Source organism: Hemibagrus wyckioides, linkage group LG06 (assembly GCF_019097595.1).
Source record: "Hemibagrus wyckioides isolate EC202008001 linkage group LG06, SWU_Hwy_1.0, whole genome shotgun sequence".
NCBI classification, from domain to species: Eukaryota; Metazoa; Chordata; class Actinopteri; order Siluriformes; family Bagridae; genus Hemibagrus; species Hemibagrus wyckioides.
In genome coordinates, this window is record NC_080715.1 from 7,347,230 (window position 1) to 7,367,587 (window position 20,358).

Sequence of the window (20,358 nt, forward strand, 5' to 3'; positions counted from 1 at the left end):
TAACGATGCTGATCTGATATCTTAGAACAGGAAAGGAAATACATGAACCAGGGAAATACAGGGGCTTTAAAGGAATCGGAGGCACTGATCAAACAGACACTCTATAAACACACACACCAATAAACTTTCTTAAACCAGCACTCTGTACTATTCAGACTAAAGCTCTGTTTACACACTGATTTTATCTCTGCAAGTCTCCAGACACTGTACTACGAAGCCATCAGTAGGTGTTAGAACCAGCGGTTGCCATAGTAACGATGTTTCTCAGTGGGTGGAGCATGTAGCAATCCAAAAGAAAAAGAAAAATATTATGTAGAGGGATTTGGCGTTTGTGTGTAAAATTCATATGTGTCATATCATACGAGATGTACTGTGTGCTCTGCTCTGCTGCTGCCTTCCACTCCCATTGCTGCGAATCGATCCATGATAGTGTAAAGATGTGTGGACGCTGCCACTCGTGTCACAGGAAGTGGACAGCTTTCATCTCTGGTTGCTTAGTCGCTTGAGTCGCTCTATGCTTGCACGCGGCATTAGACTGTCCAGTTAACACCACTGCACTGTGGAGTCAGTGGAGATATGAAGATATAGAAGGATGTGATGTTGAATATAGTTTAGTATAGTGTGTGTGTATATATATCAGACAGTGTGTGCGCATGTGTGTGTGTATATATATATATATATATATATATATATATATATATATATATATATATATATACACACACACGCATATATATCATATATATATATGACTGTGTGTGTGTCAGACTGTGTGTGTGTGTACATCTACAATTTCTTTAATATGATGTGAAATATCATATTCAAATATTTCTTACCAGATCTGTAAATAAAAACCACCACAACAAACTCAATTCTGATTGGCTAGAACTATTTGGAACAGGAACTCAGATCAGGTTTCTATTAATGCACACATCCTAATATCATTAAGGAGATGTTTATTAAAGACTTACAGAGGGAGACTCTGCATGATTAATTAGCAAGAACATGACTAGCTCTGGGTTTTTCCTGGGTTTAAAGTCATGAGTTAAAAACAGAGGCTGATGAGGAGGTGACTGTTTATAGCTGCTATAATGTATAAATGAGAACAGGAAGTGGATTGATTGGAGGATATTCCACATGTAAAAATGGATTAAAATATAATCATGAGCAAATTAGACTCGGCAAATCGCTGTGGCTTACGAGGAAGATAATTGACTTGGCGTCACCCTGCTGTGTGTGTGTGTGTGCTTGATTATTTTCCTGTATAACTGCTGTTTTTGGTTTTTCATGTCACAGTATTACGACTACTGAAACACACATACTTGAGCTGATGAGTTGAATTAAGTGTGTTGCAGGAAACACACACATCTGCACTACCATGGCAAGTGAGGATCAGGACTGTGATCTTACAGTGATCTTAATGACATGTGACACGCAACAGAAGACAGATGCAAAACAAACCCAACACACACACACACACACACAAATGGCATAAAGCTCTCATGTTTCCACACGGACACGTGTACAGTACAGCCTGTGTAATGAGAGTCTGATCTAAGCACTCACGTCTGAGTTAAAGCGGAGCTGGCAGATGTTGCACGTGATCACTTGCTTCTTCTTCGGAGGGATGGAGACCCCAAATGTGTGGTTGATTACGGCTTTCTGTACGGGATCCATCTGAAAGACAAGGAGGAATTATGAAAAATAATTTTAGAAAGAATATACTCGGGAAAATGATAAAGGGGAGAGAGAGAGAGCGCGAGAGAGAGAGAGAGAGAGAGAGAGAGAGAGAGTGTCAGTGAGCTGTGCATGTAGCTAATATTTAAAAAATTACTTTTATAATGATTTTATATACTGTATAATTCCATTTGATATATAACCTGCCTTTACTTTGTCCATATATCCATCTAGCCATCCATCCATTAATGTTTTCACTCGAGACAGGGGACACACTGGACAGAGTGGCAACCCATCACAAGGCACAATCACACAAACAGCCACACACAGACAATTTAGAGATGGCAGTCAAACTACAACTCATATATTTGCACTGAAGCTGGAGATCCTGGAGGAAACCCTCAAAGCACAGGGAGAACACACACACAGACACACACACAGGGCAGAGGCGGGAATCGAACCCCTAACCCTAGAGGAAGGAGACAAATAACCACTAAGCTTCTTGTTGTCATCATTACTGTTCTTCTTTTGTTGTGGTTAGTATTACTGTTCTTGTTTGGGTTGTTTTTGTTGTGGTTGTTATTATTATTATTGTTCTTGTTTGGGTTGTTGTTGTTATTATTGTTCTTGTTTGGGTTGTTTTTGTTGTTGCTGTGGTTATTATTATTATTATTGTTTGGGTTGTTTTGGTTGTTGTTATTATTATTGTTCTTGTTTGGGTTGTTTTTGTTGTTGCTGTGGTTATTATTATTATTATTGTTCGGGTTGTTTTGGTTGTTATTATTATTATTGTTCTTGTTTGGGTTGTTTTTGTTGTTGCTGTGGTTATTATTATTATTATTATTGTTCGGGTTGTTTTGGTTGTTGTTATTATTATTGTTCTTGTTTGGGTTGTTTTTGTTGTTGCTGTGGTTATTATTATTATTGTTCGGGTTGTTTTGGTTGTTGTTGTTATTATTATTGTTCTTGTTTGGGTTGTTTTTGTTGTTGCTGTGGTTATTATTATTATTGTTCGGGTTGTTTTGGTTGTTGTTGTTATTATTATTGTTCTTGTTTGGGTTGTTTTTGTTGTTGCTGTGGTTATTATTATTATTATTGTTTGGGTTATTTTGGTTGTTATTATTATTGTTCTTGTTTGGGTTGTTTTTGTTGTTGCTGTGGTTATTATTATTATTATTGTTCGGGTTGTTTTGGTTGTTATTATTCTTGTTTGGGTTGTTTTTGTTGTTGCTGTGGTTGTTATTACTATTCTTGTTATTATTATTATTATTGTTCTTGTTTGGGTTGTTATTATTATTGTTCTTGTTTGGGTTGTTGTGGTTGTTACTGTGGTGGTTCTTATGATTACTGTTCCTTGTTTGTGCTGTTTTTGTTATTATTATTACTGTTCTTGGTATTATTGTTCTTCATGTCGTTGGTGTTGCGCTGGTGGTTCTTATTATTACTCTTCTTTTCTTGTTGTTCTTGGTATTACAGTTCTTCATCTCATTATTATTTCTGTTATTGTTCTTATTGTTCTTCTTTCGGTTCCTTTCCTTCATCTTCTTCCTTTTGTTGTTCTTCTTTTTGTGTTTGTTGTTGCCGTTGATCTTATTGATTATTGTTCTTGTCGGTGTTGCGATTCTTTTTATTACTGTAATTCTTGTTCTTTTTTCATTGTTATTGTTGTTTCATCCTCTTGTTCATTTTCTTCTTCTTCTTGTCATGCTTATTTGTAGACAGTGTTTATTAAATGTCAACCTTAAATTTGTCTGGTTCTGTCGGTAGATATGTTTGCTTCTTTATCGGCCAACACAAACAATACTGTTTCAAGCCTGACATTAGTGAAACGTCTATAAATAGAGGCGCAGCAGCTGGTTTATTGTATATTAAATCCATTTGTCTGCATTCAATATATTTCCATTTCCCAAGCTATTTTCTTTTTTTCCATCGCTTCATTTCTTAGATACGATCTCATCATAATTTCATACAATTTTCTTCCTGTTACGACTTGCAGTTTATTTGTTTTTCATCTACTGCGCTGGAAAACACTGATCTGATACTTGTTTAGATCAGGACGATGAGGATGGAGAGGATAGAGACAATGTGAACATGTTGTTCTAAACAATCCTGACAGCTTCTTAAAGATCTTAAAGCTCCCAGACCTCATTAGAGTTCCCTCTCCCTGACCCACCATCTGTTTTATTCATCCAGGTTTTATCTCCCGCAGATTCTTCTTTCGTTCTCGTCTTGTATCACGCCATCCTTTCTCAAGTTCCTCTGGTTCCTCAAGTTCTCTCGAGTGTTAGTCCATGTTGGGTTCTTTATGTAATATTCAAATTTGTCTCGCTGTAGCTCTTTGATACGCTCGGCTGAACTCCAGCTGAACTCCGATAACACGTTTAAAAATATTTTAATCTTCGCTCTGTATGTTTATTCTTTATAAATGACCCACAAGGTGTTGAATAGCTGAATAAGCACATGCTTTAGGTTGCAAATACATACTTTTTATACCTGAGTTAGTGTGTGTGTGTGTGCGTGTCAGAAATCAGAAAACCAAAAAATAGAAACAAATCAGAAAACAAAATAAATCCTGAAAACAAAATAACATAACAAAAACATAATAAATTAAAAAACAAAATAAAATAATCCAAAAACAATAAAAAAAAACACTAACAAATTCAAAAACAAAATAAGAAATACATACTATTAATATCTGATCTTATTGGGTTATTGTGTGTGTGTGTATGTGTGTGTTAAAAGAAAAGATGTATAGATCTAGAGAAAGAGAGAGAGAGAGAGAGAGAGAGAGAGAGAGAGTGAAGATGAAGAAAGAAAATGAAAAGAAGATCCGAGAGCAAAGAAAGAGATTGTAAGAATAAGTGTCCCTCAACTTTTTAACATTGAATGGCGCTTTACATTATTTAGCACAGAAACACCAGTTAAACCTATCTATCCAGTTCAGACAGGGTGGAAAAAGACAGGAAGAAACAAACACAGGAAGAGTACACTGATGATCGGCAAAACAAAATCAAAAAAGTAAACGAATGAATCTACTCACACAGAATTATAACTGATTACTAATTGGTACTGGAGCTTATTAACATTTCAAATTACCAACAGTGAGAGAGAGAGAGAGAGAGAGAGAGAGAGAGAGAGAGAGAGAAATAGAGACAGAGAGAAAGAGAGTGAGAGAGAGAGAGAGAGAGAGAGACAGAGAGAAAGAGAGTGAGAGAGAGAGAGACAGAGAAATAGAGACAGAGAGAAAGAGAGTGAGAGAGAGAGACAGAGAGAAAGAGAGTGAGAGAGAGAGAGACAGACAGAGAGACAGAATTAGAGAGATAGAGCGAGAGAGAGAGACAGACAGAGAAAAATAGAGATAGAGAGCGAGCGAGAGAGAGACACCATTCCAAAAAACAAAATTACATGAGACACTGGAGAATCCAAAGCTGAGCACAGAGTAAACTGCGGCTCAATCTGGATCTAAATCAACACTGTAGCTGATTCTCTGAACACACTGACTGACCAACAAAACACACACACAATGACATCACACTCACACACACACTCGGAACACACACACACACACACACACACAGAACACAAAGACTGAGCAGGGAGATGGGTCGGGTAATAAGACCCCACACACATTACAGCTCATTTACTCAAGACAATCTCACTGTCTCACTGAGGAACTGCTCATCCTGTCAGGAGAAGAGAAAGAGAACAGCACTCTGACAGCACGCACACACACACACACAGCCTGATACACAAACACAATCTGACACACACAGAGTCTGATACACACGCATACTGTCTGATACACACACAGACACTCAGAGTCTGATACACACAGAGTCTAATTCACAAACAGTCTGATGCATATACATACTGTCTGACACACACACACAGTGACACACACATTCTAACACACACAATCTGATACACACGCATACTGTCTGATACACATACACACACATACTGTCTGATACACACGCATATTGTCTGATACACACACACACAAACTGTCTGATATATACAAACACAGTGACACACAGGCTGATACACACGCATATTGTCTGATACACATACACACAGTCTGATACACACACACACAAACTGTCTGATATATACAAACACTGACACACACAGTCTGATAAACATGCATACTGTCTGATACACACACACAAACTGTCTGATATATACAAACACACAGTCTGATACACACACATACTGTCTGATACACACACATACTGTCTGATACACACACACACCCACACAAACTGTCTGATATATACAAACACAGTGACACACAGTCTGATACACACACATACTGTCTGATACACACACACACAAATTGTCTGATATATACAAACACACACACAGTCTGATACACACACATACTGTCTGATACACACACACAAACTGTCTGATATATACAAACACAGTGACACACATACTGTCTGATACACACACAGACACACACATAGTCTGATACACACACACACACACTGATATATACAAACACAGTGACACACAGTCTGATACACACACATACTGTCTGATACACACACACACAAACTGTGATATATACAAACACAGTGACACACACACAGTCTGATACACACACATACTGTCTGATACACACACAGACACACACAGTCTGATACACACACACACACACTGATATATACAAACACAGTGACACACAGTCTGATACACACACATACTGTCTGATACACACACACACAAACTGTGATATATACAAACACAGTGACACACACAGTCTGATACACACACACAAACTGTCTGATACACACACACACACACACACAGTCTGATAGACACACAGTTTGATACACACACACCCACACAAACTATCTGATATATACAAACACAGTGACACACACAGTCTGATACACATGCATACTGTCTGATACACACACAAACTGTCTGATATATACAAACACACACAGTCTGATACACACACATACTGTCTGATACACACACACACAAACTGTCTGATAAATACAAACACAGTGACACACAAACAGTCTGATACACACACATACTCTCTGATACACACACACACACAAACTGTCTAATATATACAAACACACACAGTCTGATACACACATACTGTCTGATACACACACACACAAACTGTCTGATAAATACAAACACTGACACACAGTCTGATACACACACATACTGTCTGATACACACACATACTGTCTGATACACACACAAACTGTCTGATAAATACAAACACAGTGACACACACACAGTCTGATACACACGAATACTGTCTGATACACACACATACTGTCTGATACACACACATACTGTGATACACACACACACAAACTGTCTGATATATACAAACACACAGTCTGATACACACATACTGTCTGATACACACACACAGTCTGATACACACATACTGTCTGATACACACACATACTGTCTGATACACACACACACAAACTGTCTGATACACACACAAACTGTCTGATAAATACAAACACAGTGACACACACACAGTCTGATACACACGAATACTGTCTGATACACACACATACTGTCTGATACACACACATACTGTGATACACACACACAAACTGTCTGATATATACAAACACACAGTCTGATACACACATACTGTCTGATACACACACACAGTCTGATACACACATACTGTCTGATACACACACATACTGTCTGATACACACACACACACATACTGTCTGATACACACACAAACTGTCTGATAAATACAAACACAGTGACACACAAACAGTCTGATACACACACATACTGTCTGATACACACACATACTGTCTGATACACACACACACAAACTGTCTGATATATACAAACACACACAGTCTGATACACACACATACTGTCTGATACACACACACACAAACTGTCTGATATATACAAACACACACAGTCTGATACACACATACTGTCTGATACACACACACACAAACTGTCTGATAAATACAAACACAGTGACACACAAACAGTCTGATACACACACATACTGTCTGATACACACACACACAAACTGTCTGATATATACAAACACACACAGTCTGATACACACACACACAAACTGTCTGATATATACAAACACACACAGTCTGATACACACATACTGTCTGATACACACACATACTGTCTGATACACACACAAACTGTCTGATAAATACAAACACAGTGACACACACACAGTCTGATACACACGAATACTGTCTGATACACACACATACTGTCTGATACACACACATACTGTGATACACACACACAAACTGATATATACAAACACACAGTCTGATACACACATACTGTCTGATACACACACACACACACACTGTCTGATACACACATACTGTCTGATACACACACATACTGTCTGATACACACACACACACATACTGTCTGATACACACACAAACTGTCTGATAAATACAAACACAGTGACACACAAACAGTCTGATACACACACATACTGTCTGATACACACACACACACATACTGTCTGATACACACACAAACTGTCTGATAAATACAAACACAGTGACACACAAACAGTCTGATACACACACATACTGTCTGATACACACACACACAAACTGTCTGATATATACAAACACACACAGTCTGATACACACATACTGTCTGATACACACACACACAAACTGTCTGATAAATACAAACACAGTGACACACACAGTCTGATACACACACATACTGTCTGATACACACACAAACTGTCTGATATATACAAACACACAGTCTGATACACACATACTGTCTGATACACACACACACACAAACTGTCTGATAAATACAAACACAGTGACACACAAACAGTCTGATACACACACATACTGACTGATACACACACACAAACTGTCTGATATATACAAACACACAGTCTGATACACACATACTGTCTGATACACACACATACTGTCTGATACACACACAAACTGTCTGATAAATACAAACACTGACACACACACAGTCTGATACACACGAATACTGTCTGATACACACACATACTGTCTGATACACACACACACACATACTGTCTGATACACACACAAACTGTCTGATAAATACAAACACAGTGACACACACACTGTCTGATACACACATACTGTCTGATACACACACACACACATACTGTCTGATACACACACACACACACACACACATACTGTCTGATACACACACAAACTGTCTGATAAATACAAACACAGTGACACACACACAGTCTGATACACACACATACTGTCTGATACACACACACAAACTGTCTGATAAATACAAACACAGTGACACACACAGTCTGATACACACACATACTGTCTGATACACACACATACTGTCTGATACACACACACACAAACTGTCTGATATATACAAACACACACACACACAGTCTGATACACACACATACTGTCTGATACACACACACACAAACTGTCTGATATATACAAACACACACACACACAGTCTGATACACACACATACTGTCTGATACACACACACACACACACAAACTGTCTGATATATACAAACACAGTGACACACACAGTCTGATACACATGCATACTGTCTGATACACACACACACAAACTGTCTGATATATACAAACACACACACAGTCTGATAGACACACAGTTTGATACACACACACCCACACAAACTATCTGATATATACAAACACAGTGACACACACAGTCTGATACACATGCATACTGTCTGATACACACACACACACACACATACTGTCTGATACACACACACACACACACACATACTGTCTGATACACACACAAACTGTCTGATAAATACAAACACAGTGACACACACACAGTCTGATACACACACTGTCTGATACACACACACAAACTGTCTGATAAATACAAACACAGTGACACACAGTCTGATACACACACACACACACATACTGTCTGATACACACACAAACTGTCTGATAAATACAAACACAGTGACACACACACTGTCTGATACACACATACTGTCTGATACACACACACACACATACTGTCTGATACACACACACACACATACTGTCTGATACACACACAAACTGTCTGATAAATACAAACACAGTGACACACACACAGTCTGATACACACACACACTGTCTGATACACACACACACTGTCTGATACACACACACACACAAACTGTCTGATATATACAAACACACACACACACAGTCTGATACACACACATACTGTCTGATACACACACACACACACACAAACTGTCTGATATATACAAACACACAAACTGTCTGATAAATATGAACACAGTGACACACACAGTCTGATACACATGCATACTGTCTGATACACACACACACAAACTGTCTGATATATACAAACACACACACAGTCTGATAGACACACAGTTTGATACACACACACCCACACAAACTATCTGATATATACAAACACAGTGACACACACAGTCTGATACACATGCATACTGTCTGATACACACACACACAAACTGTTTGCTATAAACACACACTGTCTGATGCATGCGCACACACACACACACAATCCCTGATGAACCTTTTCAAGTTTTTTCTTAGTAGTTAAAAGTCCATTAACATTCTCTATTAAATCAATTTTTACCAAATAATGATCAGATCAGTAAAATCTAAAACACACTGAACACCTCGCAGATCCAGTGTGTGTGTGACGATTTTAAGGAAATGCAAACGTTCACACTCGTGTTCAGGATTATTCTAACATCACGTAGTAATCGCAGGAAAAAGCAACTAATGCATCCTCTCGACACTCGGCGCTGAAGGGTTTGTAATCCGAACAGCTCACAATTCCTAAAATACTTTCTATTATTGCTCTGTTACCTCTTAGTGATCGTCTTTCACCCTCTGGACATCACCTCTGCAGGCGTAATGTGTGTAACCAGTTCATGTGGAGCGTTTTAAAAAACAAGAGAAGACAGAGAAAGAAAGAAAAGCAGGATCTATTCCGACGAGTGAGACGAGGAGAGGACGTACCTGGAGTGATCGGGTCGTGTTGGTGCAAGGGTGCGAGTGATTGAAGAGGGGCAGAGAGAGAGAGAGAGAGAGAGAGAGAGAGAGAGATGGGTAATGTGTGTGTCTCGTCATCTCTCTCTTTTTCTCTCTCACACTCACACACACACACACACTCACTCACACAGCTGATGTCTATCTCTCCGGCTCCTGATTAGCTCTGAATAGCTGAGAGGTTTGCAGTAAACAGGAGATGCTCTGATCCGAATCCATTCCGAGCTCCTCACGTTCCTTCGGCGTTCCTAACAGTGCTTTTCGCTTGAATTTTTAATCAGTACCAGTATCTTATAAGCTTTGTTCCCTGCACAGGAGGACAGGAAACAAAACACAGCTACTGGTCACTGTCTAGCTCTATACAGTACTGTTCAGACTCTATGCGTCCATTTTCCAGGTTTTAATCAGAGTGGAACTGACACTCGCTGGTTTGTTTGCTAATTGGTGTGGGGTTGGTTCCACAATGCAGGTCAATTAAAACGTCGGCTGAGGGGCTGAAAATTGACTCGTTCAGTGGGCAGGGAAGCAATATAAAGGTGGATCAGGTGAGCAGGTCAGCGGATAGAAAGTCAGGGAAGTGTGGAGAACACTACGGTGGCTGAGAAGTATAAATAAAATAACAAATTCAAAAACACAATAACAAATCCAAAAACAAATGAACACATCCAAAAACTAAATTCAAAAACAAAAATAAATCCCAAAACAAAACAACAATGGAAAAAAAACAAAATAACAAATACAAGAACAAAAGAACAAATCCAAAAACACAATAACAAATCCAAAAACTAAACAACAAATACAAAAACAAAAATAAATCCAAAAACTAAATAATAAAAAAAACAAAAATAAAAAAAACAAAAAGACAAATCCAAAAACACAATAACAAATCCAAAAACAAAACAACAATTCAGACAATCTGGAAAAGATAGGTATAGGAATTCTTACCGCTGATTGGACAAGACATGCGTTATTTGGTTTCCAGATTTGTTATTTTGTTTTGCACTTCTCAGCAATGGTAGAACACGTAGCAGAGATAAATACATTAAACAAGAAACCATCCATCCATTTTATGTAGCAATTATCCAACACAGGGTCACTATTCCAGGAGACTCAGGACACACCGTGGATGGGGTACCAACCCATCACAAGACACAATCAAGACACACACACCATGGAATAATTTGCCTACAACAGGGAGGAAACCGGAATACCTCGAGGAAACCCCAGAGCAGAGTCAGATAAGACAAGACTGATTTAAGCTGATGATAAATCTACAATAACTCAATAACCACTCCAGGTGGTCCAATGGCAGGATCCCGTGCTCTCATTGCCGCGGCCTGGGTTTGATTCCCGGGCAGGGTGCTAACCACTGAAGAGTTAACTCTGGTCACAAGCCTGGATTAAATGGGAGGGTTGTGTCAGGAAGGTCATCCGGTGTAAAAACCTGTACCAAATCGAAACATGCGGACCAAATGATCCGCTGTGGCGACCCTAAAACAGAGATCAGCCGAAAGAACAACAACAAGAACTCAATAACCACTCTGTACAACCATGGTAAGCAGAAAAGTATCTCGGAAAGCACATCATGACTTTTCAGACAGATTCCATTTTCACTAGAAACTGAGGGATGTGGTAGCTCACTGGTTAAGGTGTTGGACTTCTAGTTTGAATCCCAGTTCCACCAAGCTGCACACTGCTGGATCCTTGAGCAAGGCTTTTAACCCTTATTTGCTCAGTTGTATAAAATGAGATAAATTCTAAGTTGTTCTGGATAAGAGTGTCTGCCAAATGCCAGAAATGTAAATGTAGACTCCATCCATTTTCTATACCGCTAATCCATCTGGGTCACGGAGCGTATACAAGGAGACCAAATTAGTTTAAAATATGACCTTGGATGCAACTCGGACTCGGTCTGCACTTGTTCAGGAAGTAAAGTAACCTCATGTGATTTAGCTGCTGATATGACATCAAGCTTCCACAACACTTGTGTACCAGGAGTGTCAGGGGAACATCGGGGGACACAGAAGTAGTGAGACACCTTACTGCATATAATATAATAGAATAAATACAAAATAATAATAATAAAAAAAAAACATTATGGTCACTCGACATGGTTAAGTTCTCTCAGTATATTTAACATCTTGATCCCAGGGTTTGATAGAATCGAGTGAAATGCCGTGGATTCGGACCACAGCAAACGTGCCGAGTGTGTTCATGGGGTCATTATTCATGGATGAATTCATAAGACTCACATTGTTTCTAAGCTTAATGCTTCGTTAGTGATTTTTGATTAGTACATGCCTTACTGTAACTCATCATTCATTCGTATTTAAGTAAGTAGGGATTAGTGCATGATTAGAGTGTTACTGAGAAAAATTTCTACTTGCTAAACTCATTTATCAGCAGCGCAGTGTTCCTTTATTTCATTAAGCTCTTATAGAAAAGATAAATCACCAATTTTGTGTTTGTGGTGGGATTACGATGGAAATAATTTACGTTTATTAGTAAACATTAATAAAGCTTTATTCATTGTTCTGCTCGTTAGGACAAACACACAAACATGTGTATTAAATTTGGACATTAGACTGATTACAGCAAGACCGCTAGTTTATTATGATTGATCTAATTGTATTAAGTGCGAGGTTTGTGTGGCTGCCCACCGGCGGTGATGAGAAACCCTGGGAGAGACTGGAGAATACACTGAGGGTGGAATATGAGCTGATTTTAAATGATTAATGCATGTATACGGTGATTAAGTTGCACTGTTTTAACCATTATGCTGTTACATATTTAACTAAGTAAGTAAACTATTAAGTAACATTAGACTACTGAATCGGTGTGTATAAATACACACATACATGCATAGGTACACACACTCACAGGTCACTTTTATAGGAACACCTGCCAATCATGCAGAAGCTGATCATGAGATCAAGATTCAGAGGACACCAAGACACCGGAATTGAACTGTGGAATAGTTGTTAATGTGTTAAGACCCTGAGATAGGCCTAGCAGTGACCACCTACCAAGCTGACAGTAGGTGGGAGAGCAACAGGCTCAGTACAATAATAACCTAATAAACTAATAACAATAAAAAAATCTGATGCAATACTTGGTGTTTATTTCATTTACTGTGCGGAACAATATGAAACATGTATTTACAATAATTTACAGTTTTCAGGGCAAAAACGTGGGCTGAAACCAGGTAAAACCAAAACACAATTCCCTAATGCCGCTTTATTTTATACGTGCTCATCTACAAACAAAACTACATCAACTATCACTGAAGTAACAAGGCCATCACACAACAACAACCATAATACGTGCTGTGGCATGTAACAGTGTGAGACAGGCTGGTTCGACTGTTTCAGGAATCTCCCTGGATTATCACACAACAGTCTCTAGAGTTTACATAGAATGGTGTGAAAAAGAAAAATCATCCTATGAGCAATATGTTGATTTGAGAGAGAGAGAGAGAGAGAGTGTCCGATGAGAATGGCCAGACTTGTTCAAGATAGCTCAAATAACCACTCTGTACACCCAGGCTAAGCAGAAACGCATCCCTGACTGCACAACATGAAGAATCTTGAAACCGCTGTAGGAGAAGCTACAACAGCAGAAGGTCCAAACCTTATGTTTTGGTTCATGTTGATATACAAGATGGCCAACAAGGCCAATGAGTATAAACAAACATTATTACAGAAAACTACACTAAAAATTCTATTAATGTGACACATGCATTACAAAAGTCACAGTGTAGGCTGTTGCTATAGAAACGCAATGTATTAAGACATGAGGCACAGAATCTACAGTCAGAGCTGGTTTGAGTAAACACCTTCTAACCAATCAGAATCGAGCAGCAGGTTAAAAGCTCTGTCTGCTTGTCCTGGTACATGTAGCTGAGCAATGAAGGAGACTACATTTACATTTCTGGCATTTGGCAGACACCCTTATCTAGAGCAACTTACATTTTTTTCCCTCATTTTATACAACTGAGGATTAAGGGCCTTGCTCAAGGGCCCAGCAACAGCAGCATGGTGGACCATGGATTCAAACTCACAATCTCACAACAATCAGTAGTCCAAAACCTTAACCACTAAGCTACCACATAGGACTACAGAGCTTATGAGACAGAGAGCCGTCAGTCACTGGAATATTAAGCCACGCCCACTGGAAGAGGTCTCAGATTGGGTTCATTGGGTGTTTGAGGAGTGTTTGATCATTCTATTATTTTTACTACTGGATGTTTAACAGAACACTGCGTTATGTTTGGGGTCACAGACATCTTTAATATCGCACGTTACATTCCCGGTGCATTTAATAAAGACAGAGCAAACACAGGTTTTACACACAGAGGCACCAAGTAATGCAGTTTGTCTGGAGATGAACGCTCAGTAAAGGATCGTGTGTGTGCAAGCGTGAGTAAGTGACTGCTGAGGCCTGACGAGGTCACTAATGCAGTCCGCTAACAAAACGGGCAGCTTGAATCGATTAGCGTTAAGCGAGAATCCGGTGCTTATTGTTTAAAGCATGATCTTCGCTGTGGGACTGAGCGTCAGCACGACCGTCAATGCTAAGCTTTGAGAAACTGTAAGTCGGTGAATGTAATCGTTTCAGCCCCAAAGTCCTTCCACCTGCCTTTATACAAACTCTGAATACACAAAAATCTGAAAGGAATCAAAACAAAACAACTGCATGAACAAAAAGGATCAGACTCCACACTTTTCCACGCTTTCCTCCCTCAGGTGTTAAAGTTAACATGTGGATAAAGAAAAGGCGTTACAAAATAAAGGTGACAGATATAAATACACGATAACACGGTGTGTGTGTGTGTGTGTGTTTGAGACTTCTGTAAGAAAGTGTAAAGAATAGTTAAAACAAAGTTTTCCGTTCTCCCTGTCAGCCAGAAAGAGTTTGGTATTTGAGGTGTGCTGAAAAAAACCCTCATGCAAATGTGTGCATCAGTTCCATGTGATTGAACTGAGTAACATTAACATCATTAGATTTCAGACATCCAACGTGACATGAGAGTGTATTTTTAAAAACACTGAACAAAATCAGGCTTAGTGGTTAGCAGTGTTGCCTCGCAGCAAGAAGGTCCTGGGTTCAAATCCCGGGTTCGAACAGGCAGGGGCCTTTCCAGTTACTCCGGTTTCCTCCCACAGCCCAAAAATGTACATTAGGTTGATTGGTAATTCTAAATTGCCCATAGGAGTGAGTGTGTGTGTGGTTGTCTGTCTATATTTGGCCCTGTAATGGACTGGCGACTTGTCTATTGGCCTTTCGCCCAATGTGTGCCGGGATAGGCTTCAGCAGATGCTCCTGTGACTCTAATTAGGAATAAAGCAGGTATAGAAAATGAATGAATGAATAAAATCAAACCCATGACACTGTTGTTTCAAACCAGCCATATTACCATGCCGCTATTCTAAATGTAACAATAAAGTCACAGTGTATAATGGGTATCTGATTAGTGACTAAAGCATTGGACTAGTGATCAGAAGGTCGTACGGTCGAATCCCAAGAGCACCTCAATGCTCCCTTAACTCTCAATTGCTTAGTTGCATAAAATGAAATAAAATTGTTAGTCGCTCTGGACAAAGATGTCTGCCAAATGCCAGAAATGTATCCTATCAATACCAATCATGATAATCCTCATGAGATTTCATGATGGTTTAGATTTTAACCCTGATTTCTTTGAAAATTCTGAGGTTTTGCGACAACTCCATCCACAAGGTCACTAAATATTTCTATGGCAACTATTTAGCATGAGCCTGTACATGACACCTAGCAAAAACAGCTCTGAGAAACGGCGAAAGAAGAAAATCAAGTGCATCCACTATCTGTTTCTGTGGGAGAACAAGGGCAAAGGCTTAAGCAAGATTATAGGTAATAATAACCTAAATGTCTGGAAGAGCAAAAATAAAAACAAACATGACATGATTCATGGTGGCATACAGTATATAAATAGCAGCTAGACTTCATTGCCTCCAGTTCTCTTAGCAGAACGGTCAAACCTTGCTTCTTTCCTCTTCAGATCCCTTCTTCCACATACTACACTCCATTCTTTTTTACTCTAAGTAGTCAAGATGGAGTCAGTTGTTCAGTTCTGAATTAATTTTTCTCACTTCGTATAATAGTATCAAACAAATAAATACAGTTGTATTTTCTTTGGCTGAATTACAAAAAATAAAATAAAAACGAAAGAAACCCTTGGAAGGTATCAACAGATCCACAGCATCCAATCCATCCATCTATCCGTGATTTACCTCAGCTGTCACTCAAAAACCAGAGTTAAAGAAAGGACAAGGAAGAGTTAGGAAGGTTATTGTCCAGTGATTTTCAATTACCGAGCCACATCCTGTGCGTTCAGGTGAACAAAACATGGCTAACGTCATCAGTGACTTTGAGGACACTAGAGCAAGAGGAAGAGAAGCAGGTCAGGAGGAAAAGCATCGTAGATAAAAAGACAAACGGTGAGATGGACAATGAGAGGATAAGAGAAAAGCTGTTAGATATGTCTAGAGAAACTCAACATGGCTCAATGAGCATGGGGACGTGGTGTTGGAGAACCGAACCAGAACCTTGGAAAAGTCTGGAGGTAAAAGGGTTCCACTTTCCTAGTTTAAACACATGTACGACTCAGAGTTACTGATATGTTCTTGTATTTAGCACACTACAAGTTTGAACATTTTGGCAAGTACAATCTGGTGCCTGGGAAAAAAAACAGAACATTATGACAAAAAGGAATTTCCAGAGCAAAGAAAAAAGGGTGAAGGCTAACACATGCTTCCTCCAAGACACGTGAACATGTTTTTTTTTCTTCTTTATTTCCTAAATTCCTGCTCAAAGGGCTGTACAAGAAACTCTGAGGGGCACACTCCACACACAAGGCACACACAAAAGCACACACTGCCCTCTTGTACATACACAAAGACTTCACATACACCTACAAATACCTAGTGCAAAATTTTAGGGGCAGTGGTAGTCCAAGTGTTAAAGGCTCTGGCTTGTTGACTGGAGGATCTGGGTTCAAGCCCCAGCACCACCAAGATCCACAATTGAGCAAGACCCTTAACCCTCCCTGTTTTAGCGGTGCTGTATCATATCTGCCCCTGCACTCTGACCCCAACTTCCTCAGATGGGATAAGCAAAGAAAAGAATTCCATTCTGCTGTAATGTATGTGTGGTGACAATAAAGACTTCTTTCTCCTTAGTTCGGCTGTTCTTCTAGTGTCACTGTGATTGACAGGGGAGCGAGTGTAAGCCCCTACCACACAGACCACATGGCCAGTTTTGCTTTCTTGGACATCCACTATCTCCGAACAACAGGAAAAGCTAAAGACACCCTTATCCAGAGTGGTTTACATTTTTATCTTATTTTATACAACTGAGCAATTAATGGTCAAGGGTCTTGCCCAGGGGCCCAGCAGTGGCAGCTTGTTGGACCTGGGATTCAAACCCACAAACTTCTGATCAGAAGTCCAACACCTTAACCACTTGTAAAATGAGCTGAAACTTAAAAAGCTGATCTCGTTGGATACTTTTAAAATGATTTGGAAACAGGAACATCTGTAGATGCTTTGCCTGATTCAGTTATGTACCAATATTGATATCCTTCTGATTGTACATTTTATTACCGTCTAATTCGATTTCACTTATTTGATGTGCGTGTGTATACGTACACCGACCAGGCATAACATTATGACCACCTGCCTAATATTGTGTTGGTCCTCCTTTTGCTGCCAAAACAGCCCTGACCCGTCCTGCACTGTGTATTCTGACCCCTTTCCATCAGAACCAGCATTAACTTCTTCAGCAATTTGAGCAACAGGAGCTCATCTGTTGGATCGGATCACACGGGCCAGCCTTCTCTCCCCATGTGCATCAATGAGCCTCGACCACCCATGACCCTGTCGCTGGTTCATGACTGTTCCTTCCTTGGACCACTTTTGATAGATATTGAAGAGCTGCAGTTTTGGAGACGTTCTGATCCAGTCGTCTAGCCATCACAAATTTTTCCTGCTTCTAACACATCAACTTTGAGGAAAATAAAATGGTCACTTGCTGCCTAATATATCCCACCCACTAACAGGTGCCATGATGAGGAGATCATCAGTGTTATTCACGTCACCTGTCAGTGCTCAGAATGTTATGGCTGATCAGTGTATGGCTGCTATCTGTTAAACCCATGTGAACTGTGCTGTTGTTTATCTTGGCTAGTTTGCTCTTGCAACAGAGATTTTCAATCTCAATGAGCGTTTTTTTTCCCTAATAAAGGTTAAATAAAAAACAGACAGTGACTGGCTATTTATGAGTCCTGTTTCTTTAGTGTCAGGGTCACTGAAGTATAATGAACGTCTTACTTGTGTGTGTTTCTTCAAGACTATATAACTATAGAAAGAATGAAATACTATCGTCATGTGTGCTGATTTGATTCCTGGAAATCTTTTCAAAAAGTGGAGTCTTGGTGTGGATAGGAAAAAAAACTGGGAAAACCGCCAGGGTAAAAACTCAAATTTTAAAACTATCCATGCCCGTGTGGACAGGGCCCGTTATTGTTGGACGCTTTAATTAAATCCTTCATACACTTATTTCCAGTTTGTGTACACATCCCTGTTTCAGGATATCACACATTTGTGACAGTAGACAGCAGCCATGTCTCAGTGACAAAAACTCTGGCACGAAAGAATAAATTTAAGCAGTCTCATGTTCGCTTCAGATTGCACACTTCGAATACAGAACGAGTCAGTAAACGCTGTATAGACTACAAAGAACAGATTCCTCATTGAATGTATTTCCACTGACACGCCGCCTGTTGCTGTGCCTCATCTAAAAGCGTTCCACACTTTTCCAGCTGCCTTGATGCTTTGCAGAGGTTCACAAGTTATAAACACATCTGAAAGGAAAAAATTGAGAGAAAAATTGTGTCAACTTAGTATTTTCAGGTTCCATCTATTATTCAGTCTATACCCAGATCCATCTGCTTATATATCCCTACACAAGGTCGAGGGAAACTGAAAGACTATCCCAGGAGACTCAAATTCAAATTGTATTTGTCACAGTGTGACATTTAGTGAAATGCTTTCTGATTGTTGGTGTTAGAAAAGTGGAAAGAAATAGAATAAAAATAGAAGGAGAAATAGAATTACTTGCTCAGGAGCAAATATCATTTATTTGTGTTGTATGATATATAATATATTGGAACGTTATGGCTTTTAGGGATAAAGTGTAGCAGATGTGTGCAATTGTGTGCAATTTTTGTGCAATATATGTCATATGTGCTGTGCAACAAATCTGGCTGAGGTAGTGGGTGTTGTGCAGAAACGTCCAAGCTCAAGGGACACCCTGGACAGGATGCCAACCCATCACACACACACACATTATATATATATACACACACAGAGATGTCAATCAACCTACAATTGGACTGGAAGCTGCATGTCTTTGGTCTGGGGGAGGAAACCGGAGTACCTGGAAGAAACCATCGAAGCACTTAGCATGCAAACTCCATACACTCAAGCTGGAGGTGGAAGTCAAACCCCCAAAACTGGAGGTGCGAGGCACACGTACCAACCCCTAAACCCTCTTGCCCT

The 20,358-nt window shown here is 39.4% G+C and overlaps 1 protein-coding gene across 5 annotated transcripts in view; it reads right to left on the reverse strand.

Annotated features, from left to right (window-relative positions):
• Nucleotides 1-20,358, reverse strand: part of znf385b (zinc finger protein 385B) — a 225,347-nt gene that overhangs the window by 52,651 nt on the left and 152,338 nt on the right. For all 5 annotated transcript variants that reach the window (XM_058393037.1, XM_058393036.1, XM_058393034.1 and 2 more), the window contains one exon: nucleotides 1,567-1,677. In XM_058393037.1, the coding sequence (XP_058249020.1) occupies nucleotides 1,567-1,677 (111 nt within the window). The remainder of the gene's footprint in view (nucleotides 1-1,566; nucleotides 1,678-20,358) is intronic.